This window comes from Calliphora vicina, chromosome 4 (genome assembly GCF_958450345.1).
Source record: "Calliphora vicina chromosome 4, idCalVici1.1, whole genome shotgun sequence".
NCBI lineage: Eukaryota > Metazoa > Arthropoda > Insecta > Diptera > Calliphoridae > Calliphora > Calliphora vicina.
Genome location: NC_088783.1, coordinates 95,370,244 through 95,397,120, shown reverse-complemented (window position 1 = coordinate 95,397,120; position 26,877 = coordinate 95,370,244). Strand labels below are relative to the sequence as shown.

The 26,877-nt window shown below is 32.5% G+C and overlaps 1 protein-coding gene across 1 annotated transcript in view; it reads right to left on the bottom strand.

The window, feature by feature from the left end:
- LOC135958094 (serine--tRNA ligase, mitochondrial-like) overlaps positions 1-26,877 on the bottom strand; it is a 142,065-nt gene that overhangs the window by 42,650 nt on the left and 72,538 nt on the right. The window contains exon 2 of the mRNA XM_065508959.1: positions 25,995-26,167. Within this exon, the coding sequence (XP_065365031.1) occupies positions 25,995-26,167 (173 nt within the window). The remainder of the gene's footprint in view (positions 1-25,994; positions 26,168-26,877) is intronic.

Sequence of the window (26,877 nt, the reverse complement as noted above, 5' to 3'; positions counted from 1 at the left end):
GGTGGGCGTGACCGATTTTATTGAAATTCAGCATGAGTTCCTTTTTGGTTTCAATAAATGTATGTACCAAATTTCTAGACTTTTGCTTGGATATAAACAATTTTATGCGAAAAAATCAATTTGGATTGGGCGTGGACGATTTTGATAAAATTTCATTTTTTTCTTAACTTAGTCCATATAATTCTCTGTGCCAAATTTCAGCGCTCTACGACCACAGCTTATAATTTTTGCAAAAAAAATGTATGAAGCCATCCCTCTGTGGGGCGAGTTAGTATATTAAAGATTACACGCCCATCCGCAAATTTCCGCAACTAACTTCAGCACTTTTATTATCTTAAGAATCTGATAAATACAATGAAAAAAACCCTACGGGGGAATATTGGGGGAACACATCTAAAACTTTAAGTAAACATAATGAAGTTATACAAAAAAGTAACAAATATATAGGTTAACTAAAACATTAATTTCACAAGAATTACAACACAAGTTAGTTTTATTATTTTCTAAAGATAAAATAAATACCTTTAACTTCAAAATTCATCGAAAATAATTTAATTTTGTAGACTACAGCCATTGCAAGACCGTTTTGAAGTGCACGTTTGCAAATCCAGCGTTCAGCTGCGCTTTGCAAATGAATATTTGCTCATGCTTTTAATTTTATTTTTAAAAAGTCCCGTTAGATTTCCAGCAAAAACCGGTTTGCCATTTAAAAGATTGGATATCTAAGAGACAATTTTTATGCATTTTGTCTAAATATTTTGTCATCGTTTTATTTATTTTTGGCCTATGGGCGGATCCACTGTGCACAGTGAGAAAAATCGTTTAGAAAAAGATTAAACAAGTATGGTGCTAGTACATTCCCTTGGGGTACACCGCTTTTTATATTGTCAAAACCAGAAGTTGAATCGTTGATTTGTACACAAAACCTGCGATTTGTGAAATAACTTTCAAACATCTTCACAAGGAAAGGATCAACATCAAGCTCAATTAGTTTGTCGAGAATTCCCGCATGCCAAGCTGAATCAAAGGCTTTTTCAATGTCTAGGGAAATGGCGACGGTACATATCCTTTCTCTCAGGTTTTGGATGACATCATTGTGGAATTTCAAAAGAGCATGTTGTGTAGAATAATGTTTTTTAAACCCAAATTGGAATGTTGACACAGGGCCAATCACAAAACCATTTTCGAGTTTATTCTTGAGAATGTGTTCAAATACTTTTCCGATATTTGACAGCAGTGATATTGGACGAAAGTCTGCAGGGTTGTGACTGTTCTCCTTCTTCTTTATTGGCAAAATCTTAGCTGATTTCCATGCTGTAGGAAAATAATAATTGTTAAGGCAATTGTTAAATGTTATGGTTAATAATTTTAACGAAGTGTCAGGGAGCTTTTTTAATATAAAATTGGAGATTCCATCGATGCCGTAAGATTTTTTGTTATGTACTTTCTTTACAATTTGTTTAACTTCATCAAGATTGGTGAAATGGTAAGTGTCAGGATTTAATGAGTTTGAGGTTATGTCAAAAGAATAAATATATTTTTTTTTGTATCATTATTTATTTATTGTATCTTCATTATTTAATGAACTAACAATAAGTGGTTCAAATCTTATATCTAATAACACTATGGAACAAATGAAGACTTTTGGAAAAACACAAGTGACACGTTTAGAATGCATTGATATGTTCTCAAGAGTTGTTCAACTTTACCGTAGCTACAAATTTGCTAAACATTGTTAGTGAAAAATTAGGAGGCCCTGGAAATTATTCTAAAAAAAGTAAAAAAAAATGTTTCTTCCTATATTTTTTCAACAAAAGTGCACGAAAAAGCTGTTTTTTTGGGAAAACAATTTTAACAAAATTGATTTGGCAGATTCTTAGCTGATGACACCTTTTTTAGAGGCCCCACTGATTTTCAGAAACTTTAGGGGCCCATAAAAAAAATCGGTCACCAAAATGGACAAACTGAATATAGGGTTTTACTACCCTTTGGTAGTAGAGTCGAACCTATACAGTCATGAATGTGTTTTTTTCACTGTTGCACTGTGTAATTATTATTTAATTAGTCCAGCCAGTGCCGGACGAAAAAATTTTGTATTCATGGTTGTTTTGGTTAAATTGGCATTCTTCCTTCTAGATTAGGTCTGCTGTGTCCCTCCTTCTTAATCGAGTTTGGGTGAGATTTCAGTTTTTACAATGGGCACGTTTAGATCTTTGTGTATATTCGCGTTTTTGATATACCAGGGGGCAACTGTGATCATTCTTAGAAACTTGTTTGGCGTCTTTGGATCTTTTCTACATTTGACGCTGAGACCGTGTCCCATAACTGTATGCCATAACACCATATCGGTTTTATTATCAACCGAGGTATTTCACTTCCGATTGTTGAATTATTGTTTGGTTATTGATATGAATAGGGGGGGATGATTCTTTACGCAATGTAAATGTTATGTGTGTACATTTTTGCTCGTTGACTTTAATTTTCCATTGTTTTAACCATTTTTCTAATTCAAATATGTGGTTTTGTAAGTAACGAGACGCTTCTTGAGGGTTTTCATGAATGCTTAGAATAGCAGTATCATCAGCAAATGTTGATGTATGAGTGCGATTGTTAGTTGGCATATCAGACGAATATATCAAATATAAAAAAGGTCCCAGGATACTGCCTTGGGGGACTCCAGCTTCAATGGGTTGTGCAGTACTTAAAAAGTTTCCCTCTTTAACCTTAAATGTTCGACCAGTTAAATAGCTTTCCCACAGCTTATGTGTTTGCGGGTAAATTTTGACTCAATTTGTGTATTAATCCAGCATACCATACCTTATCAAACGCTTGAGAGATGTCGATGAAGAGTGCGGAACAGTATTTCTTTTCTTCAAACGCTTTTCTCACCATATTTACAAGTCTATGGGTTTGTTCGATAGTACTGTGTTTTCTTCTAAATCCAAATTGATGATTCGGAATACAAATGTTTTCAGTTAACATCGGGTACAACTTGTTCATAAGTATCTTCTCAAATAGCTTTGATATATTAGACAATAGGCTGTATGATTCTACAAAAGTAGAATCATTCAGACCGGCTTGGGTATCGTGGTAACCAGTGAAACCTTCCATTCTGGAGGATAATATTCAAGTCGTAAAATAGCATTAAAATTAAAAAGAATTATTTTTATTGCTATCCGGGGTAGCTCCATAAGCATCTTGTTGCTGATCTTGTCCATACCAGGCGATTTCTTGGTATTAGGGTTTTTAATTTCCCGGCCTTTTTTGATTCCCGGGAATCGGGAAATTTTTTTCTACATTCCCGGGTACCCGGCGATTCCCGAAATATATAATGATACTGTAAATTAGTAATATTGAGGGGTAATTTTTTTTTTTTACGTTTATTTATTTATCGAATCTGCCTTACTTAGGCCTGACAATAAGTAATAAAATCTTATAACTAAAATTAAAACTAAATGCTCTCTGACGGGAGCGTTGATGTTCATATGGGCCACATCTTAGCGGGGTGGTAGATCGGCGCTACGAAGCCTTGATCTTGTTTGGGTCTGTGTGAGATGTCTTGCAAGCGGGTTCGGGTGGTTCCACAATTTCATGATGTATTTCTCACGGACATTCTTGAATTCATCTTTAACTAACGGTACTTGTAGGTCTCTATGGATGTACTCATTTCTTATGTACCAAGGTGCACCTGTCATTATCCTAAGAATTCTCGATTGGGCCCTCTGTATAAGTTCAATACTGGAATTACTGGCCGTTCCCCACAATTGGATTCCATATGTCCAGATTGGTTTTAAAACACATTTATACAGGATGACTTTATAGTCAAGGCTTAATTTTGATTGGTGATTGAGTAACCAGTGAAGGCTAGAGGCTCTTAACTTCATGTGAAGTCTCTTGGCTTCTATATGACGACGCCAAGTAAGTCATCTATCCAAGTGAATACCAAGGTAACAGTATCTGTCTGTGGAATGTTTATGTTATTTAGTGTGATAGGTGGACAGTCACCCCTTCTGAGAGTAAATGTGATGTGTTTACTTTTGAGTTCATTTACTCGTATTCTCCAGTTATTCAACCATATCTCCACGAGTCTCAGATAATTGGCCAATTTCGTAGATGCTACCTGCGGATCTGCATGTGAGCTAAGTATTGCCGTATCATTAGCGAATGTTGATATGGTAAGTTTATCACACACAGGCAAGTCAGAAGTATATATCAAATAAAGTGTTGGTCCGAGAACACTTCCCTGTGGAACACCAGCTTTAATTTCATAATTTCCTGTTACATAATCGCAATATTTCACTCTAAAAACTCGGTCCGATATGTATGACTCCAGCAATCGATGCGTACTTGATGGCAGTAGACACTTAATTTTGTGAATTAACCGATGTCCAAAAAGATAGCACAGCAGTATTTTTTATTTTCAAAAGATTTTCTGATCTCTCCAGTCAATCGATTAACTTGTTCAATGGTTCCATGTTGTTCACGAAAACCAAATTGATGAACTGGGATAATATTTTGGTTATTTAAGTATGGAGTAATTTTACATTGCAATACTTTCTCAAATAACTTTGATATGTATGGCAGTAGACTTATAGGTCTCGTGAACAGGAGGATTTTCCAGTACAAAATCATTGTTGGGTGGATTTGGCTCAAATACACTACGTAGGTGCTCGGCAAAAATTAATGCTTTGTCCTTATCATTTCTTGCCCAATTACCGTCAGATTTTCTCAACGGAGTTTTTCCCTCTACCGGTGGTTTGATGTTACGTATGGCTTTCCAAAGAGAAAAGTTCGTATGTTTAGTATTCGTCAAACTCTCAATGTATCTTTCGTTTCTGCGATCCTCTTCTAAACAAAGGGCTCTCTTCAGTCTTCTAGTAGCGATGGACAGCCTCTGCTTTGCAGCAGGTGATCTATTTTGTTGCCATTCTCTTCTAAGCTTTCTCTTTTCGAGAAGCAATCGTTCAATATCTGAATTGGAAATATGCATTTTTGGCTTTCTAGAGATCTCGATCCTTGAATGATCCAGAGCCGAAATAATTAATGACGTGAAGTCATTGACGCATTCGTTTATCTCTCCCTCACACTGTATATTTGGATTTGTGTGGATATGGCTACTGATAAACTTTTTGTATTTAAGCCAATTTGTTTTGTAAAACGGAATATTTTCAGGAGATTTCGGTATATTTTTCCCATAATAGGTGACTATTACGGGTGAATGGTCGGAAGATAAATCAAAAGATATTTCCGTAGATATTGAATTTCGATTTACATTTCTGGATATGGCAAAGTCTATAAGGTCAGGAATTTTCTTAAGATCAGTAGGCCAGTATGTTGGTTGGCCAGGGGATATGACATCCAGGCAATTTTTACTGTCAACTAGGGCTTTGTAGAGCTGTCTTCCTCTAGGGTTAATTAGCCGTGAACCCCAGTATGTGTGTTTCGCATTGTAATCACCACATGCCAGGAAACGATCTCCTAGAGTTTCAAAGAATTCTTCAAATTTGTCCTTAGTCATCGAAAATCGTGGGGGGCAATATATGGAACTCACTGTAAGATTTCCAAATGAACATTCCAGTCGTATGGAAGTTGCTTGCATATATTCTTTTGAAAATTCATCTAGGACATAATGTTTTAAACGGCTTTTAATCAAGATACCAGTACCACCATGAGCTTTTCCGTCGGGATGATTTGTGTTATGGAATGAAAATCCTGGAATATTAAAGTTGTATCTATTTGTAAGGTGTGTCTCAGAAATTAACACCACATCGACGTCTTTACTCATCATAAAATTATAAACCTCAGATTTATGTTGGTTCAAACCATTTGCATTCCAAAAACAAACTTTCAAGAAACTCATTTTTTGATAGGAGGATTTGAAGCATTTGGTTCTGCGCTCTCAAAAGTTCTTGTATTGTGTTTTGCATGGTAGACATTATGGTAGTCATGTTTTCATTAAGAGAGGTAATATTTTGTGTAAGCGCTTGTAACAGGTTTTCTAACCCTCCCGTATTTTGGGGTATATTAGGCTGCTTATTTTCTGACTTCAAAACACCAGCGTAAGAGTTGGTTCCAGATTTAGCCATGTTTAATTGTGTGAAATTTGCATTCATTGTCGTAGAGTTCTTATTTTCATTATTACGGGCCACTGAATTTACTGATGTAGGAAAATCTATGTTACCCGCAGATGGAACAAAAAAGTCATCTCTCTTTGGTTGACGCCTCTCTCTCAATCTTTTTAATAATTCTTTGTACAATAATTTCTCGTATGTCCAAACTCTTGACAGTTACCACACTGGACGGGTCGATTTCGCTTGAGAGGTTCCTCAATAGTTATTCTACGATTCAGAAAATAACGAAGAGAGTATATTGGGTGAGTTTCATTCCCTTTTAATTTTTTATCATCTGGATCTAACTCTACTCTAAACATTGGTTGAGGAGTTTTGTCTCTGTTAAATATATTTATTACTACTTTCGTTTTATAGCCCAATTCTTCCAGGGCCTCCTTGATTTCGTTAGGTTCTACACTGGACTCTATACCCTTTATGACCACTATAAGGCCCTTACTACTTTTCAGCTGATATGTGTAGAAATTCTTCTTGCCGTCGTTTAAGTATTGAGAGATTTTTCTATAATCCTCCTCAGTGTATATGACTATTTTCGTTTCATGCACACCACCCTTTCTTATTGGGACGATGTGGAAATTATTTTTTCCAACAAGATCAATTAATATTTTTACCAAATTATTAGAACTAGGTTCCCGAAGGAAAATTCACAAATAGAATAAAATACGTCCGACTCAAATAGTTTCAAAATTAACAATCATAAAATTTTATTTAAGGAAAAATAATTATTAAAATAAAAATCAAAAGTTACTAAACAAATTTAAAAAGTTAAGAACAAAGTATAAAATTTAAATATGTGTTACAGTAAGTGCCACAATATTACAGCCAAATTTCATATGAAAACTTAGTGTTATAATCTATATATATAAAAGAGTAACGTGACTGACTGACTGATTCATTCATCATCGCACAGCCCAAACCGCTAAAGCTAGAAACTTGTAATTCGGGTTATGCGTTGCTTTTGCAATATGTAGATCCACTAAGAAGGGTTTTTGGAAATTCGGTCGTTAAGGGGGACAAATGGGGCAAAAACGGGTAAAACCTGTACCTCTATATCTCCAAAACAAATAAACTTAGATATAATATTTTAAATGCCTCCGCGTTTAATCAAAAAAAGAGGCGACAAGTGTCTAGTACTTTTTTGAAATTCGAAATTCAAGTGGCCATATGGGGTAAAAATAGTCCCCGTAGAACCCTCTGTTAACATGTATATCTCCTACATAAATAAACATAGAAATATTACATTAAATGCATCTGGCTCAGATCAATAAAAACTAGAAATCTTTTTGGTACTTTTTTGAAATTCGAATTCCTAAGGCCTAAAAATTGTATTCTTTTTTGGTACTTCTTTATCAAAATGTATTTTCTCACTGAAAATTCCATGAACTATTATTTTCAAATACTACGTATTACTGATAATTAATAGGTACTTTTTTGAAAATTATTTCTTCACGAGGGACAAAAAAGGGCCAAAAAACGGGGTAAAAACGGAGATTTGATATTATTTATTCAATTTAAAAATAAAAAAAAGATAAAATATTCTTACAACCACACAAAAAAGAACCCACAACATGCTATTCGGAACTCAAATACAAAGGGGTAAAAAGGGCCAAATTTCAGTACACTTATATTGGTACTTTTTTGAAATTCATTTCTACTATTCTATTCAATTTTAAGTAGTTTTATTTTATTTTTTTTCAATAAAATTTTCTTGCCTCCACTGAGATTCGAACCCATGTAGTTCGGCTACAGTTCAGTAGTCTAAACCCTTAGCCTACACCAGATTGTTTATTTTCATGTTTAGAATACTAATTTTATTTTAAAATATATAGTTTTTTACCCTATTCACCATTAGTTGAATTCTAATGTTGTTGAAAATTCCAATAGTACACACACAAACCTTAACCTTTTTTGTAAAAATTATTATTTTCACCTTATTCAATAAATTTAAAATTTATTCAACATAAAGTGCTTATATGAAATGTATATGGGAATTTATGAGGGAAAATATTAATAACAGTGTTGTAATGCTATTTGAAATGTTACAATAGTTTTATTTGATTTCATTTAATAACAATTTCAGTAAATTAAGGTCCTCATTTTATAAAACAAAACGTTTGAAAGCGTAAAACTTGAATATTTTCCATAGAATTTTATTTTAACGTTTGTTGTTTCGTTTTATAAAATTAGACCCAAAAAATAAAAATGTAAAGCACTATGTGTATCTATGAGTAAATCATTATTCATACTCTATTTATCAAAAGTTTATAAAATCAACTTATATCTCTCTCAAATGTACACACAAAAAAATAATCGAGGCTATATTAACTAAATAGTTAATTTCTTTTTATATGAAAATTAAAAATTAAGTTTTATTATCTATGCTAATAGGTAATTCAAACAATACACTTTACCTAAAAACTATGTTAATATAACTATTGGAATTAGTTATATGATGTTTGGTATCTTTTTCGATGTTGTTTTTGTTTATTTTATTGTCAATTGAAAATATTTTTGGTGCAAAAGGGTATGTATGAAATTATCTAAAATTTTAGTTATATTAACTAAGAAACTTTGTAAATGTCATTCTACCCTTGCGCTTAGTTAAATTTATACTCTATTCTTAGGAAATATAACCTATGGATGTTTTTGTGTGTAGTATTAGAAACTTTTTATAAATTTAAAAAACATAATTATCGCACTATGTGCGGCATTTTCTAATGAACTACTGAACACAACTATTGGGTGTATGACTTAAAAATGATGAATTTACAATAGATGGCGTATCTTTTTTTGGTTTTAATAACTTATATCTCACTCAAATTTAGTATAAGAAACTTTTTATAAATTTAAAAAAACATAATTTACACACTATGTGTATCTATGATTAAAACCATATTCATATTCAATTTATCAAAAGATTATAAAACAAATTTAGGGTCTCATTTTATAAAACGCAACGACAAACGTTAAACAAATTTTGTATGGAAAAAAATTCAAGTTTAAAACCTTATTCCCAGTATTTTTCATACAAATTGCCTACGTTTCTGAACGCTTCGTTTTATAAAATGAGGACCTTAGTATTATAAATTTTTTTTTATAAATTTAAAAAAAAACATTTTTTTAGCTAATAACAAATAAATTTTATGCAATCCCTAAATAATTTTTGGCTTAAATAAAATCGTTTATTCACACAAACATTTATTTAAATAATTTTTATTTCGATGAATAGACAACACTATTTACATATAACCTTCAACTCATTTGAAAAAATATTTGTGTGTTGTGTAATAATAAGTGCTCAAATTTTAAACAAAAAATTTTATAAATTCAATTAAAAGAAAAAATTCTACGTTAATTAGAAATGAAATTTTTTTTTATTTCATATATACATACATACAATTTAAGACAAAAATTGTTTGCTAAATTCCACGTGGTTGTTAATTATTTTTTCAAATATTTCCACAAATATGTATGCATGAGGACTGTTTTAACACACAAGTGTGTTTTATTCGACTGTGTCAATTCATACATATTCACCACGAACACATAAAATTTTTGTACAACTTGACCAAAAAATTTTTTTTTTAAATAGACATATTTTCTCACATTTATATCATTATATTTTTATTATTATAAAATATTCGGGCCAAATTTCGTATTTTTAGTTCCATTAGTTTCGGTCATATCATGTTATTAACAGCGGATGTTCGCTGAGGTGGGTCAACGTATTTCCACATATCTTTGTTCATATATGTTTTACCGATTTTTCCAAACATTTTTCAGAAACTAGAAACATTAATAATAAATTTCATACCCTTAGAGGTCCTTTTATTTTGGCTCTATCGCACTTAAAATTCAGTTGATGAAAAAAATTCAAGTATTTGTCTTAAATTGGTGGCCACCACTGTATATTAATCACCATTAAGTTTTATTTCGTTTTTATCGTGTAAATTATATACATATGTATGTATATGTACATTAGGGTGGGTCGATTGTTTTCACGAAAAATCATATAGCAGAAACGCATTCTATGGAAAATTCTAAGAAATTTTCCCCAAGAAACAATAGGTCTAAAATCAAATCCTATCTTACGCATTACGACTTTAATCAAAAAAAAAACTATTAAAAAAATATATATACTGAAATACATATCATTGAATAAAAGTCGAAATGCGCAAGATAGGATTTCATTTTAGACCTATGGTTTCTTGAGGAAACTTTCTTAGAATTTTCCGTAGATTGCGTTTCTGCTATACGATTTTTTACTTTTTTATCGCCCATACAATTCGACCCGGCCTAATGTACATACATTCTCACCACAATGTTTAAAATTTTAACAATTGGGGGATTCAAATGATCTGCTATTAGGTCATATTGTCATAATGTCCTAATATATGATAGTTTAAAAAATGTTTGTTGTGTTTCAAACAATAAGACTTTTTGAAATATGTTTATTGTTTTGTAATAAAATAATACTTTTTTTTGAAGCACAACAATTTGTTTAAACTATCATAATATATTAGTACAATCAGACCGTTGGAATCCCCAAATATGTTGAAAGTGTGTTTAAAAAATATTTTTACTGAAATTTGATGTCAACTATAGTGTATATGACTTAAAAATGTGGGATTTGCAATAGGTGGCGTATTTTTTGAACGCGTTTTTTGTTTTTAATAACTTATATATCACTCTGAAGGGTATATATCTGTCATTCATCCTCGCTTAGTTATTGAACAATATATTGTAAACAACAAAGTTTTTTTTGTCGAATTTTGTGCCAATAAAGCGTTATATGCGGAAAGTTTTGCTTTACTTCTTTCATTTGAAAAAAGTGCTGCAGAAGTACACCTATAGATCACCAAAGCTTATGGTGAACGTGTTCCATCGGTTTCAACGTGCAAGAGATGATTTGTGCATGTTCAGAAGTGGTGATTTTGAAACGGAAGACAAAAGGGAGAACCAAACAATTTGAAGACCAAGATTTGGAGGCATTAATCCGTGAATGTTGTTGTCAAACTCAACAAGAGCTTGCAAAATCATTGGGAGATATAAAATTTGGTACGGGAAAAATCAATAATATTAGTCGAAACGACTAACAGTGGGCATGCAAGGTGAAAAATAACTTGGGACTTCCGATTTAATAACTACAGTTAAATAAATGGTTGATGATTTTAGCAACAATAAAAATATAGCTGATAATGTCAACTCACCTCACGTTTAAACTTAACCCTTTATAGCCCACGATCTTAAAATTGTGTGCAATTTTTAAATAAGATGCATTTAGGTGAATAGTAAAATAATTAATTTTTAAAAGATTTTAAAAATGTATCCTTATTTATTAAGGAGTGTGCCATTTCTGTAACATTGAGTTAAAAGTTAAAAATAAATTATGTGATATGAAACTATTTGAAGCTATTATTTTGTTAGTTGTAGCATAATAATTCGCCACATTTTTCACAAATAGTTTGTGAATCGCCAGTACATTTTGGAAATTTGAAGTGTATTCGTTTTTCTACCCAAAACGGCCAGTGTCCTACTTGATCCAGGCGTAGGCTTGCCTTTATGTTTTGTAATATTTCGATATATTTTTTTGTCTTCACATAAAATTTCCGACCAATCTTACAATGAGTTTCACTCACTTCAAGTCGGAAATCTGCAGAAGACATATTTTTATGAATGATATTTTTACTTTCCTTACTATCCGGTATAGCAGCCAAGAATTTGCCGTTGTCAGATCTAATAGGTGGTAAAACATTCGTTCATCTTTTGCATCTTATATGTATTTCATATAGCGATTGTTTTCTCCAACAATGTATGGGCCACTACGTTCTCAGCTCCTGTTTCGGGTTCGATATTATAACCCGAAACTCCACTAAGGACATACATCTTATAACCCCACTTATAACGTTTATTTGGGTTGTATCTTTTCAAGTCATTTCAAGCTTTAGTTGAACAAATCTTCTCATCAACACAAAGGTATTCCTCCATTGGAATCCTACTAAAAGTAACGTTTAGTGTCTCTATAATAGGCCTAATTTTATAAAGTGTATCTACATTTGGAGCATTGCGTGGAGGCAAATGGAAATTATCGTTGAAATGAAAGAATTGTCAAATTTTTTTCAAATTTTTGTTTCGGCATTATTTCTTGGATCGGTTTGCCAATAGTTGAATTCCAATGACTGGTTACCCTTGCAGTTAGTGACATCATAAAAACTAGTCCAATAAACTTCACAATGGCAGTATCAGTTACATGAAAAGACTGAATCGAATTTTGTTGCATTGGATATAGATTTGTTTGATCAGCGATTGAAGTCATAAGTTCATTCGGAAAAAAATATAGAATGAAATTTATTGGTGTGTCCAATCCAGATCCAATGTAATATTGTTTGCTCTTTGTTAACGATAAAATTCTTTTTTTCCATGTTAATTCTCTTCTCTTTTGCTTTGTTGAATGTGGAAGGGGATACGAAGGATCAGGAATTGTTTCATTTCTTTCATTATCACTGATTGAATTTATTTCAACTTCGAAGTTATTTTCAAATCCTTCAAAGGGTAATTGAAAATCTGGGTCATCAACACTGTCAGCATCCTCATCCAATCCATTTTCAATACCTTGTTGACATAATATGATAATTATTTAATCTTCCCGTAACGATCGCAACGCCATTATTGGATAATTTGATATAATAAACCATCAACACGTACATAATTTTTTGCAATAAAAATTACCGTTTTTACTCAATGTAACAGAAATGTTACAAACAAACAAAATCACTTTTGCCGTATAAAAAATATAAAACTAATCGTTTATTTACCTAAAGGTCTACAAAAAAATAATTTAACTATTCGGCACTTTTTGTATAATTTTTAAAAATCAAAATTAGCGTAATCTTGGGATTTTATCTTTTTAGAAAACTTAAATTAAAAATGACGTTACACAAAAGCGTTGCCATCTGCAAAGTTTTACCACACATAAGTTTGTTTATTGATATGATACAAATATGTTACACTAGTTTAAATGAAATATATATGTTTATTATGTATTTTATGGCGACTTTTGTGGTATGTTACAGAAATGTCACATGGGGCTATAAAGGGTTAATTGTGTTGTGAAATGCACAATTGAGTCTATGTATATCAAAACTAAAAGATAAATGATCTGGATGATTGTTATCTCTGTTAATATTATACTAGAATAAACCACATACATGTTGCTCAATAAAACTAAAATACATTTTTTATGATTTTATACAAAAAAGTATAATTTTTACTCGACCAAATCATTACTGTATGCCAGGTATGATTCGAACAATTATGGTAAAATATATTATTTTGATATAAATATAGATTTCTGGATTTTACATTTTCTAGAGATTTTTTGAATTTGTGAAATTAAAGGTAGTTGATCTACTGATTCCCCTAAGGCTAAATCTTATTTTTTGTGTAGTCTTATTCTTTATTTATCTGTCAGTGAAAATATATTTGTGTTACCTCTCATTTGATCTCAGCTACGTATTTTTCTACAAATCTGACGTTAATGGATTAAAGAAAATACATTTTGAACATACAGAAATGAATATTCAAATTTCTTCAAATGGCGATATTTAAATAAAATAAAAATTTCAATATTTACTGATTAAATTTAGATGAATCTATTGATTTTTATACGAATCCGCCGACTATACATTTATTACTTATAATTTTAGATAATCATATATTGAAAAATGGAACAAGAGTATTTAAATATGAGTGGTGCACAATTGCCCATAGTGTTGTTCCGATTAACAAAGATGGAGCATGTCTTTTTGGATCTATATCATATATTCTGTATGATACACAAGTATTTGCTCAAGAAATTCGAGACGAAATTGTTAGACATGTGGTAGATAATTGGGAAGAATTTCAAGTTATGACGCACAATAACGACGGAGACAATTATACAACTACTTCAAACTACATTCAGGAGATGTCACTAACATCTACATATGGTAGTTTGTGTGAACTGGTTGCTGCAACACAGTTATATCCTGTTTGCATTGAAGTTTATCATAATGGTGAACTTTATGTTAGACATGGAAATAATTCCAACCCGGTTAAAAGATTGAGGTTTACAGGAAATTTATCAGGGGGCCATTTTGATGTATATATTCCCAGTGAATTACAAGTGGCTAAGCGAAAACGCCGCACAGGATTTACCGAAAATGTTAGAAGGAAACAATTAAATAATGCTGCAAAGAAATATGCAAAGAAAAATCCCGAAGTTAATAGAACAGCTGCTACTTCTTATCAAGAAAAACATCCGGAAATACATAGAGACGCGGTGGCAAACTACCAAGAAAAACATCCAGAGCAACATAGAGTAGCTGTTGCAAGATATCAGCAAAATAATCCAGAGCAACATAGACTAGCCGTGGCATACCATCAGGAAAAAAATCCAGATAAACACAGAACAGCTGTTGCATCATACCAAGATAAACATCCGGAAAGTCACAGAAAAGCTGTGGCAAACTATCAAGAGAAACATCCTGAAAATCATAGAGCAGCGGTGGCTTCTTACCAACAAAACAACGCATTTATTCACAGAACGAGCCAAGCACATTATAGAGAACGGCAGCCACTGCCATGGAGAGTTAAAGGTAATTCAGCTATGGAATACAATCCTGATATAAACTATGAAAATGACTCAGCAAGACCACAATTGAAAATGTTCCTGATCAATCAAAATCTTTTGAAGTGATTATAAATGCTGATAAAAAACCAACTGGGTCGCATTTAGGCCGTTTCAATGCGCCTACATGTAGCGAAGTGGCACTGGTAATTGTTGGGCAGCAATTTAAAAAAAGAGACATTATTATTAGAAGCCACAATAACAAATTACATAGAATAAGCGAACTTCATCGGTCTTACGATGCTTTACAATATCCGTTTATGTTCTGTCGCGGTGAAGATGGTTACTCTATAAATATAGCTTTACGAGATCCAAATACATAAGTTCCTATCTCTAAGAAGACAGTATCTGCTGCAAGCTACTATGCATATCGTTTGATGATTAGATCTGATGAATGTGATTATATTTTCCGTTACCGTTCCCTCTTTAGTCAATTTTTGGTTGACATGTATGCAAAAATTTAAACTGAGAGATTAAAATACATAAGAAATAATCAAAAAGAACTGAGATCGGAAAGCTATGTTCATTTAAGAGATGCTGTAGGAAGACAAGACACTAATGCAGCAGAAATTGGACGAAGAGTGGTTCTTCCATCAACTTTTACAGGTGGCCCACGCTATATGCATGAAAAAATACAAGATGCTATGACATACGTTCGCCATTATGGTCGGCCCGACTTATTTATTACATTCACTTGCAATCCCAAATGGAAAGACATTGTAGATGCACTTTTACCGTCACAAAAACCTCATGATCGCCACGATATTATAGCAAGAGTGTTTCATCTTAAAGTAAGAAGTTAATGGCCCTTTTAACCAAAGGTAACATTTTTGGAAAAATACGATGCTTTATATATTCGGTGGAATGGCAAAAGCGGGGACTACCTCATGTTCACATATTAGTATGGTTGGAGAGTCGAATTGTATCAAATATGATAGACAATTTTGTTTACGCCGAAATGTCAAATGCTGAAAAAGATCATCTTTTACATGAAGTAGTTAAAGGAAATATGATTCATGGACCCTGTGGTGCATTTAACAAAAATTCACCATGCATGAAGGAAGGCAAATGCAGCAAACAATATCCCCGAGCACTTATCAATGATACTCAAACAGGAGAAGATGGATATCCAAAGGAGGTTGGTTTTGGCTGGAGGTTTTACAACCAATATTAAAGAAATGGTGATTGACAATCGTTGGGTAGTTCCATATAACCCAGTTTTGTTACGTATTGTTGGTGCACATATTAATGTAGAAATATGCAACTCTGTTAAGTCCATAAAATATATTTGCAAGTACGTCAATAAGGATAGTGATCAAGCTGCTTTTGCTATAGAGTGAAAAGGATGAAATAATAGTGTATGAATCTGGTCGGTATATTAGTTCCTCTGAAGCTGTTTGGAGATTTTTTGCTTTCCCAATTCATGAGAGATATCCCCCTGTATATCATTTAGCCGTTCATCTGGAAAATGGTCAACGAGTATATTTCAACACAAATAATTTAATGCACCAAGTTGAAAATGCTCCTCAAACTACACTTTTATCATTTTTTGAATTATGCAAAATTGACGATTTTGCTAAAACGTTGCTCTATGCAGAAGTGTCTTCATATTACGTTTTAAAAAACCGCAAATTCGAAAGAAGAAAAAGGGGAAAATGTATAGACGGGTGGGATAATATCAAAAGAGACGATGTGTTGGGAAGAGTGTTTACAATCCATCCAAACAATACCGAGTGCTTCTACCTTAGAATGCTTTTGCATGTGGTTAAAGGTCCAACTTCATTTTTAGACTTAAAAACAGTAAATGGTGTAGAATATCCTACATTTCATTCTGCATGTTTGGCTTTAGGATTGCTGGAAGATGTAAACACTTTGACAATACACTTAAAGAAGCAGGTTTGAGTAATCATCCTGCTAAACTCCGTGATCTTTTCGCAATTATGTTGCTATGTAAACTTTTAAACAGAACTCTGTTAACTCAACTGGTTTGTGTCTAGGGTTATAAATTTCGAAATTTAACTTCAGACACATTATTAAATTAGTATATCTTTATCTATCTACTATTAATATTTGCAATTATTATTATGAATTTTCAATTACGCAAGCAGTTTTGAGATTTTTTAATACTTCAAAATATCATGGACTACAAACAATTTGTAATGTGTATTTACTTTACACAATAATTAAAATTTCTATAATAAACATTTTAAAATAATTTATGTAGTAGTTTTGTTATTTCCACATTTTTTCGCTAACGAAGTGTTGGGAGGAGTGTTTACAATCCATCCAAACAATACCGAGTGCTTCTACCTTAGAATGCTTTTGCATGTGGTTAAAGGTCCAACTTAATTTTTAGACTTAAAAACAGTAAATGGTGTAGAATATCCTATATTTCATTCTGCATGTTTGGCTTTAGGATTGCTGGAAGATGATAAACACTTTGACAATACACTTGAAGAAGCGGGTTTGAGTGATCATCTTGCTAAACTCCGTGATCTTTTCGCAATTATGTTGCTATGTAAACTTTTAAACAGAACTCTGTTAACTCAACTGGTTTGTGTCTAGGGTTATAAATTTCGAAATTTAACTTCACACACATTATTAAATTAGTATATCTTTATCTATCTACTATTAATATTTGCAATTATTATTATGGATTGAGATTTTTTAATACTTCAAAATATCATGGACTACAAACAATTTGTAATGTGTATTTACTTTACACAATAATTAAAATTTCTATAATAAACATTTTAAAATAATTTATGTAGTAGTTTTGTTATTTCCACATTTTTTTCGCTAACGAAGTAGCGGGTTGCATGCTAGTCATTATATAACAGAGCTTCGTGTTAATTAATTAATTATCTTAATCCGTAATTAAAAAATGTTTGCCTTTCATTCCATAAATCCATTTCCAAAATCTAATTCTTTTGTTTAAATTGAATTAATTTTGAAGTTAATTAACAGAATTTATTCAAACTTTGAATGATTAAATTTTTGTTAATTCAAATCTACTACAAATTGAGTTAAATTTATTTTTCTTCATTCAGTTTTGTTTTGATTTTAATCATTTACAAAATCCATACAGATTATAAAAAAATAAATTTTACGTAAGGTTTTTTTTTAACCCTATACCATGACCGCTATGTGTATTTCCACAATTTTCATTTGCGACCCCATAAAAAATATAAATAGGGATATAACCCAAGCACCACGGGATGGCAAATGTTGTGTTATATACGATAACATTTTTTTCGGGTCATTTTGGAATAAGAACCTCACCCACAAAACCGATTTTTTAAATTCAAAATTTTCTCAAATTTGTATTACTTTTTTTTATTTTTTTATAGTAAAACAGCAGATTCTTTCCCGTTACCGTAAATTTTAAGTATAGATTTGATCCAGGTTGATATATTTATAAAAAAAACAAAACAATTTGAGATTTTCTAAACTTTACCGCGTATTGTGGGTGAACGTTTTTGACAACCGCGAAAAAGTAATACCATTTTTTTAAATAACTTTCAGTGGTCTATTCGGCCATTTTGATATCTGCAAAACATTTAAAAAAGTTGTAGCCCGGAATAAAAACCCTACTTGTGATTTAAATCAACAATAACATTTTCGATCTCTCGAATTTCAAAACGTAGGGGTACGGCTGCTCCGTATATCGATGAAATCACTAAGTTCCGATCAAAATCATCAAGACAGATTGTAGTAGCTTGAAGATAATCTTCGCAAAAATCACACATTAAGTAGTGTTTGATTAGAGCTTTTATTAAAATTGCCGAGCCTCCTCATGCTCTACCTCTGGGATCTTTGGTGTCATATATTACATATCCATTTATTCGAAATGAACTTCTGGACGTCAAATGAGTTTCAGAAACCAGCATTACATCAATTTGTTGGTTTCTTAAAAAATATTCGAGTTCGTTTTTGTGTTGGCGTATGCCGTTTGCATTCCAAAAACATATTCTTAGGCAGTTCATGGTCTGTTAAGCACAGCCTGCAATAACATTGATTGCATCTTAAGCATTTCTTGCATCAAGTTACTCATTGAGTTTGTAAAGTTATTTACCGATTGCACAAGAGTTTCTATTGTAGATTCTAGTCGGGTAAAATTGAAAATTGGCGTTTGCTCTCTTACCTCTGGGTTCACATTTTCGTTTTGGAGTTGACGGACTTGCGTCTGAGTTTGTTTGTTTTTAAGTACATTTGCATGTTACTTTCTTGTCATATGTCTGTTGCAACAGGGGGTAGTAAAAATTGATGTTATTTAATGGCTGAGCGGGGAAAATCTTTAGTTTCTGGCTTTTTGATTTTTTAACAATTGAGTAGACAGGATAAGCACTGTAGTTTGCTGTGTGGTTACCTCCGCCATTGCTGCATTTTTTTTATTTTAGGATCATCTTTGTATTTGTTACATTGGGATGCAACTCCCCGCAAATAACACATACTGGTGGCAATTTGCAATATGCCTTCGTGTGGCAATTCATACATTGGACGGGCCCAAATCGTTTGCGTGGTTCTTCTACCGTAATTTTACGATGCAATAAGTAGTTCAGGTTATATATGGGATGTGTTTCATTTTTTTCAGGTTTATGTCACCGGGTTCAAGTTCAACACGGAAGAGTGGTTGGAGTTTTTTTTTCGCGATTTCTAATATTTATCACATTTTTTTTGTCTTAAAGCCTTTATCTTCTAAGCTTTGCTTTCTTTCGAGTGGTTCAAGATTACAGTCAATGCCCTTTATTACAACTTGTAGACCCTTGCTTCCTTTCAGCTGATTCAGCCGAGTAAATAATACAGCACAACATAGAAGTTTGGAATTGATCATACTATTTTAACAAAAAAACTTTGTTTAGCGTCGAAAAATAATAAAAACGTAAATTGTTAAGGTACAAAGTGATCTTTATGTGCTATTTAAAGTGATTAGATACGTTCAGAATGCATTGATATATTCTCAAAAGTTGTTCAACTTTTCCGTAGCTACAACTTTGCTAAATATTGTTAGTGAAAAATTAGGAGACCCTGGAAGTTATTCTAAAAAAAAGTAAAAAAAAAATTTTTCTTCCTATATTTTTTCAACAAAAGTGCACGAAAAAGCTATTTTTTGGAAAAAAATTTCAACAAAATTTATTTGGCGGACTCTTAGCTATATTATTGGCATATAAAGTTAAGCCGTATCACAATGACTGAATTAGCTGTTAACCAAAAACTGATGACACCTTTTTGAGAGGCCCCACTGATTTTCAGAAACTTTGGGGGCCCATAAAAAAAATCGGTCACCAAAATGGACAAACTGAGTATAGGGTTTTACTACCCTTTGGTAGTGTTTGGTTTGGATATGATAACTACAGAAACTAGTTCATCACTCAAAAAGTTACAGTGCGGAATAAATGGCTTCTTAACTGCTATGTCAGTTTAAGAGATTTCCACTCAAAATTGGGATCCGATAATAGTTTTTATTTGTATACAGTGACTACACTCTCAGACAGTTACACTTTGGGAACAAAGTATTAAGGATAAGACTGTCTTATCTTTATGGAAAGATTTGGACATGTTTTTAACCGAAAGAATTCAAACTTTAGATTGCATTCGCGATCTGACATGTTCCGAAACTGACAGGAAAGGAATGAACGGAAGGTAAATGCTCATGTTTCAAATACAAGTTCATCGAATACTTGTGTTTTATGTAATATCCAGGGTCATTTATTACGTTTTTGTCATCAGTTTAAAAGAATGTCTGTTTCTGAGAGATTTGCTACAGTCAAAAGGTTTCACTGTTGCGTTAATAGGCTCGCGAGGACACACGAAGTTAAGGATTGTAGGAGTGAACATAGTTGTTTTATTTGTAATAGGAGACACCATTCCCTACTTCATCGTGAAACGGTATATAAAAATTCTGCACCATCGTCACCAGCTAATAATTCTGCACCATCGTTCCCAGCTAATAATACAACATCGATACCAGTTGTTCGATCGACTGAATTGACATCACAGGGGTCAACTACTTCTGCCGCCGCTCTATCTAATGTGAATTGCCAAGCCTTTCATATATCACAAAATTCGTCAGTGTTATTGGGAACTGCTATGGTTTCCATTATTTGCAATGATACCACGTATCCGGAAAGGGCCTTTATCGACCCAGCTTCAGAAGCATCTTTCATTTCGGAACATTTGCGAAATCAACTGCGACTTCCGTCACATTCTACGAATGTAACGATTTCCGGTGTTCATGATGAAGCCTCTACAACTTCGAGAAATATTTGTACTATTCGTGTTGGTTCTCCTTTAGATAGAAGTATTGATTTGGAGACTTCTGTTATCGTTTTACCTTCAATATCTGGTAATTTGCCTTCTTTTAATTGTCCTTCGGATATAATAAGTGAATTACCTAATTTGCAATTGGCAGATAGTAAATTTTATCAAAGCAGGGCAGTTGATATTCTACTATGAGCTGATTTATACCCGCATCTAATACTTGGCGAAGTTCAGAAAAATATAATTGGAAATTTAATGGCTCAGATGACTGTATTTGGTGGGGTTCTGACGGGACCTATTGATGTTTCGCGAAACAAGTCTGTTAATGTTTTTTCAACAACGGTCACCTTTTCCGAGAAGGATAATTTGAACAGAAATCGTAATCGTAAACATAAACATAAGGCATTCATTCATCAATTTTGTAAAAGATGAAAAGAAGAATATTTAGTGAATTTGCATAAAGGATATAAGTGGCAAGATCCACAAAAGGATATTGCTATAAATGATCTAGTCGTCATCAGAAATGAGCAATTACCGGCAACTGCGAGGAAGTTAGGCATTGTTGATGGTCGAGTTCGCGTCGCGGATGTTCGCACATCAAATGGTGTCGTTTATCTACCTATAACTAAAATTGTTGTTTTGTATGCTTAATTCACTTATCACGTTTATATCAATTTTCTTTTACTAACCTTTCTTTTTGCTAGCAAATGGACGCTGCTACTAAACCTATGGATGTTGCTACCAACTTGTTTGATGATGGTCTTTTGGACTACGATGATGCGATGGATGTATCAATATATTTTTACCCTACTTTTTATTTAAAATAATTAGGCATATTAGTTTGGGTTACACTTTTCCATTTTTCTTCCACATCAAAACATTGTAATACCAAATAACAAAACCATTATATAAAAATTATATTTTTTTCCATTTTTATTTAAAATAATCAGGTATTTTAGTTTGGATTACACTCTTCCATTTCTCTTCCTCAACAAAACCTTCTAATACATTAAAAGATTTAAATACATTAGTCGGCACGTTACTCCTCATCTCATCTTCGAAGTACATCTATTGATGAAGAAACGTGCTCCAATGTAGGTATCGTCTTATTGACGTCAGCCAATACTTCACCGGGCGGTTCTTCTTCATCGTTATCTGACTCTATAAATGTAAAATTAATGTACATCACACATAGAGATGCTAATCGGGACTGATTTTTGAAAATCCCGGGGTTCGGGATTTGGTAAAGAATCCCGAAATCCCGACCCGTGGTTTCGGGATTTTCGGGAAATCAAAAATCCCGAAAATTATAAGATACGTACATAATTATGTTTTTACAATTGAAAGTAAATTTTTTATTTAGCAATTCATTTTTTCAAGAAAAATCGTATATCAGAAACGCATTTTAAGAAATTTTCCCCAACTTTCCTCAAGAAACCATAGGTTTAAAATCAAATCCTATCTTGCGCATTTCGTCTTTTATCCAATGATATTTCAATATATATTTTTTTTATTTTAATAGTTTATTGGATAAAAGTCGAAATGCGCAAGATAGGATTTTGATTTTAGTCCTATGGTTTCTTGTGGAAACTTTCTTATAATTTTCCGCAGATTTCGTTTCTGCTATACGATTTTTTACTTTTTGATCGTCCATACAAATCGACCCAGCCTAATGTACATACGAATTTTATTTCCGACATATGCTGCTGCCGAAAAACATCTTTCACATTTGCAAACCAACGGTCACCCTTTCCGAGAAGGATAATTTGAACAGAAATCGTAAACATAAACATAAGGCATTCATTCATCAATTTTGTAAAAGATGAAAAGAATATTTAGTGAATTTGCATAAAGGATATAAGTGGCAAGATCCACAAAAAGATATTGCTATAAATGATCTAGTCGTCATCAGAAATGAGCAATTACCGGCAACTGCGAGGAAGTTAGGCATTGTTGATGGTCGAGTTCGCTGTCGCGGATGTTCGCACATCAAATGGTGTCGTTTATCTACCTATAACTAAAATTGTTGTTTTGTATGCTTAATTCACTTATCACGTTTATATCAATTTTCTTTTACTAACCTTTCTTTTTACTAGAAAATGGACGCTGCTACTAAACCTATGGATGTTGCTGCCAACTTATTTGATGATGGTCTTTTGGACTACGATGATTCGATGGATGTATCAATACCTCAACGATTCCGAACATCGAATCAATAAAAGTAGCAACGCTAGATAACACAAAGCCTGTGCCAGCTCCGTCCATTTCGGAAGCAAACGTCACATCTGTGATTGATAGCAATACGCCAACTATAATAGTTGAAGTGGAACCAACCATTGTTCCACCTCCAAACCATCCCGCTGTAGAACAGGTGGAAGCTTCGGGCTCGAATTCGACCGGTCAAGGTTCTTTGAACAATCGAATAAATCGCAAATGTCCCATTTGCAATAAGAACCATCCTCTTCGATTTTTCTACAAATACAGGGATATGAGAATGGAACGCAAGCTACACACTGTAGCGTTTCATAGACTTTGTTCTCGCTGTTTGTCAAGTGAACATACAATTCAAAACTGCAAGAGTATTGCCTCCTGCAAATATTGCAAAAAGAATCATAACTCTTTACTCCATACTCATACCACCTCGAAGACTCAAAGGCGACCGATTTCCCATTTAAATCAGATCCCAATACGTCAGGAGGTTTCATTTTCGCCGACTTTGCAAGTCAAGCTATGTTTGGAAAAATCTAAAGTTGTATTACGTTCTGTTTTAGACTTATGTTGTCAAAACAGCTACATATGTGCTGAAATGATAGCCAAACTTCACTTACCAGTGATTAAGATTGATGATAATGAGTACTGTAGGGTGGAAATCGAGTCACTTCATGACTCATCTCAACGCCTCTATATAACGGCTAAAGTTCAGAAAATTAACCGCATCAAGACTCCTCCAGTATCAGTGCCAGTGCCAATGTAGCGTTAGTCTTGGGACCTGAAGTTGCTCCGCTTATTTTAAAAGTGAAAATACATACGAGCCCTGGGCTTCCACTTGCTCAATACACCATTTTTGGATGGATTATTTCGGGATTATCCCCATGTTAATTTAAGTAACGATCTATTTGATCGCAACAGGAGTCCTTAATGGCTCAAAATTTAATAAAACAACAGGAGTCCTTAATGACATTTATTTAAAAAAAAAAAATATATATAAATACATTTATTACAGTCCACAGGAGTCCTTAATGGCTCAATCGTCGAATTTATTTCAACAGGAATCCTTAATGGCTCAAATTAGTTATTATTTAATTACAACACTCTTATGTGTTGCAAGGTGGCCGGCAATGTTTAAGTACAAATCTATTATTTTCGGTATTTTTTTTTTTCTAAGTGTAAATCCTATTGGTTTACTACTTTAGTTTACACCATTGTTGGAAAACTATTTTCAACGAGTAAACCGTTAACGGTATTTAAACTTTTTTTGTCACCAACTACTTAGAAATAAGTTTATGCTTTTTTCGTCTTTTGGAAGCCTTTTATTGAACTTCGTGCTTTGTATATTGAAAAAGGTAAAATTTGATTATTAATAAAAGAAAGAGATTCTGCTCTTTTATTTTGAATTTTTAACCATTTAATAATTCTTGTGTTTTTATTGATTTGGAACGGATATACGCCGAAACAGATGATAAAGGCATTAGTATTGGGATTCTTGATAGCCATTGCTCCAACTTTACAGCTGAAGCCTCAGCAATATATACAGCAGCCGTAAATGCTTCTCAACTCTCATCAAAAGTTGTCATAAGCACCGACAGCCTTTCGGTTATCAAGGCTATAAAAAATACTTTGTATGATTCTCCGTTGATTACTCAAATTAAAAACATTTGCATTAAAAACACCAACAAAATAATATTGTTATGGATCCCCTCTCACGTCGGTATTCCAGGCAACGAATATACAGATAAAGAAGCCGCTGAAGCGTGTCAGAAAAATGTGACAAACCTAATTTTACGAATGAGAATTGGACACACCAAACAACCCATAAATACCTACTGGATAGAACCATGCCCCCAATATGCTCCACATGTAATACCCAACTCAACGTAAAACACATACTCGACGATTGCCCATCCTTCGACAGCAATAGAGTAAAAATATTTGGATCACAACAACCAACTGAATGTCTAAAAAACTTGTCAGAACACGACATTAAACAAATTTATAAATTCATCTCTGAAATTGGACTCTCTTATAATATTTAAAGTATTCTATACCAATAATATCATTTTCTTTAAAATATACCTATAATAGTCAAATCGGAGTCGAAAGCCTTAGCCGCTAGTACTTTTTAAAACTCTTTTAATTACTTAATTGTATTACTGTAATTAATAGTCATAAATAAATAAAATAAATATTTCTCAAAATATGTTAATTTTGTTCCTACATTTCTTGTTGGCCTGGCGATTTTTTAATACTTTAACATTTTTAACCAATTTTTGTCTTTTATATCTCATTAGAACGACAATTACGTACACATTTCGATTCTTTTAAATTAAACTGCAAAAGTAATTACTTAAAAGCAAAATTTTTTAAAAAAAAACTGCAAAAAATTAATTTTTCCCCTTGTAAATGCACCTCAACACTAAATCGAAAGTCGGCACGGGTTGCCCTTCTTAGAACAAGCTAAAAAAATTGTTGGTGGTATTTTAGGTCATTATGAAAGTTTTCAGGGGGTAGCGTTTCAACATTTCAAAAAATTTAATTCTAAGGGACACTAATATAGATATATAAAAAATATATCTCTATTGCACCTATCATTTTATAAAACGTTTCAATAATTTTCTTGGGTTATGTAATACATAAATGCAAATTAATCTTTAATAACAGCTTCAAACCACATAAATATGAAAAATGTTCCGAATCAAATATCAAATTTGGTGACTTACCTATAAATTCCTTTTTCTTCATTTAAACCCGATGTCTCTGCTCTATAACACCGACTTACAGCAGCATATTTTATTGGTAACTCACATTCTTTAAAAATCTTGTTAGAAAAGAAACCAGCTATAGCCATTTCAGCAGTTCCAGACAAACATTTACCAGACTCTATTTTATATACCTAAAAATATGTCAACAAATTACAAAGTGAAAAATTAGTAGCATCAGCGTGAAAAAATATGTTTAACTCTATTACAACAAAGTATTCCCTTTTAAGTTAGTTTTATATTACTCATAGTTGGGGGTAGTTCACTGTTGATTGAAATAAGTATTACACTATCACTAATTAAATTTCCAAAAATTTAGTTTGCATTATTTTTCACTATCTTTAGTGATAATAGTTATTTCTTCACTAGCACTAAAAAAAAAGTGATAGTATTGTGATTTCAATAATTGATAATTGTTTTACTATCACTAAACATAGATATAGTGCAGAAACCTACACTACAAATAATTAATTAGTGTAACATTTTAACATACAATCAACAAAAAGCTGCATTAAACATGCTCTCACTAAATTTTAAAAAATTAGTGGTCATGAAATTATTGAAGCCAAATTCGAATAATAAAAATTTTAAATTTTTTTGGTTAGTCTTAAGTTTTGAATTAGTGGACAAAAATAAAGTTAAATCATTTTGAACTTAAAATTTAGTACAAAATTTGTAGTTGCACTCAAATTAGTGCAAAAAAAAGTTGCAATAAAATAATCAAATAATTTAATTTTGAGTGCAAAATTTTTTAACTCACTAATGTTTAGTGAGGCTGCTAATTTTTAACTCAGCACTAAAACAAAATGATTGCAATAATTTTGCACTATAACTATGTATTAGT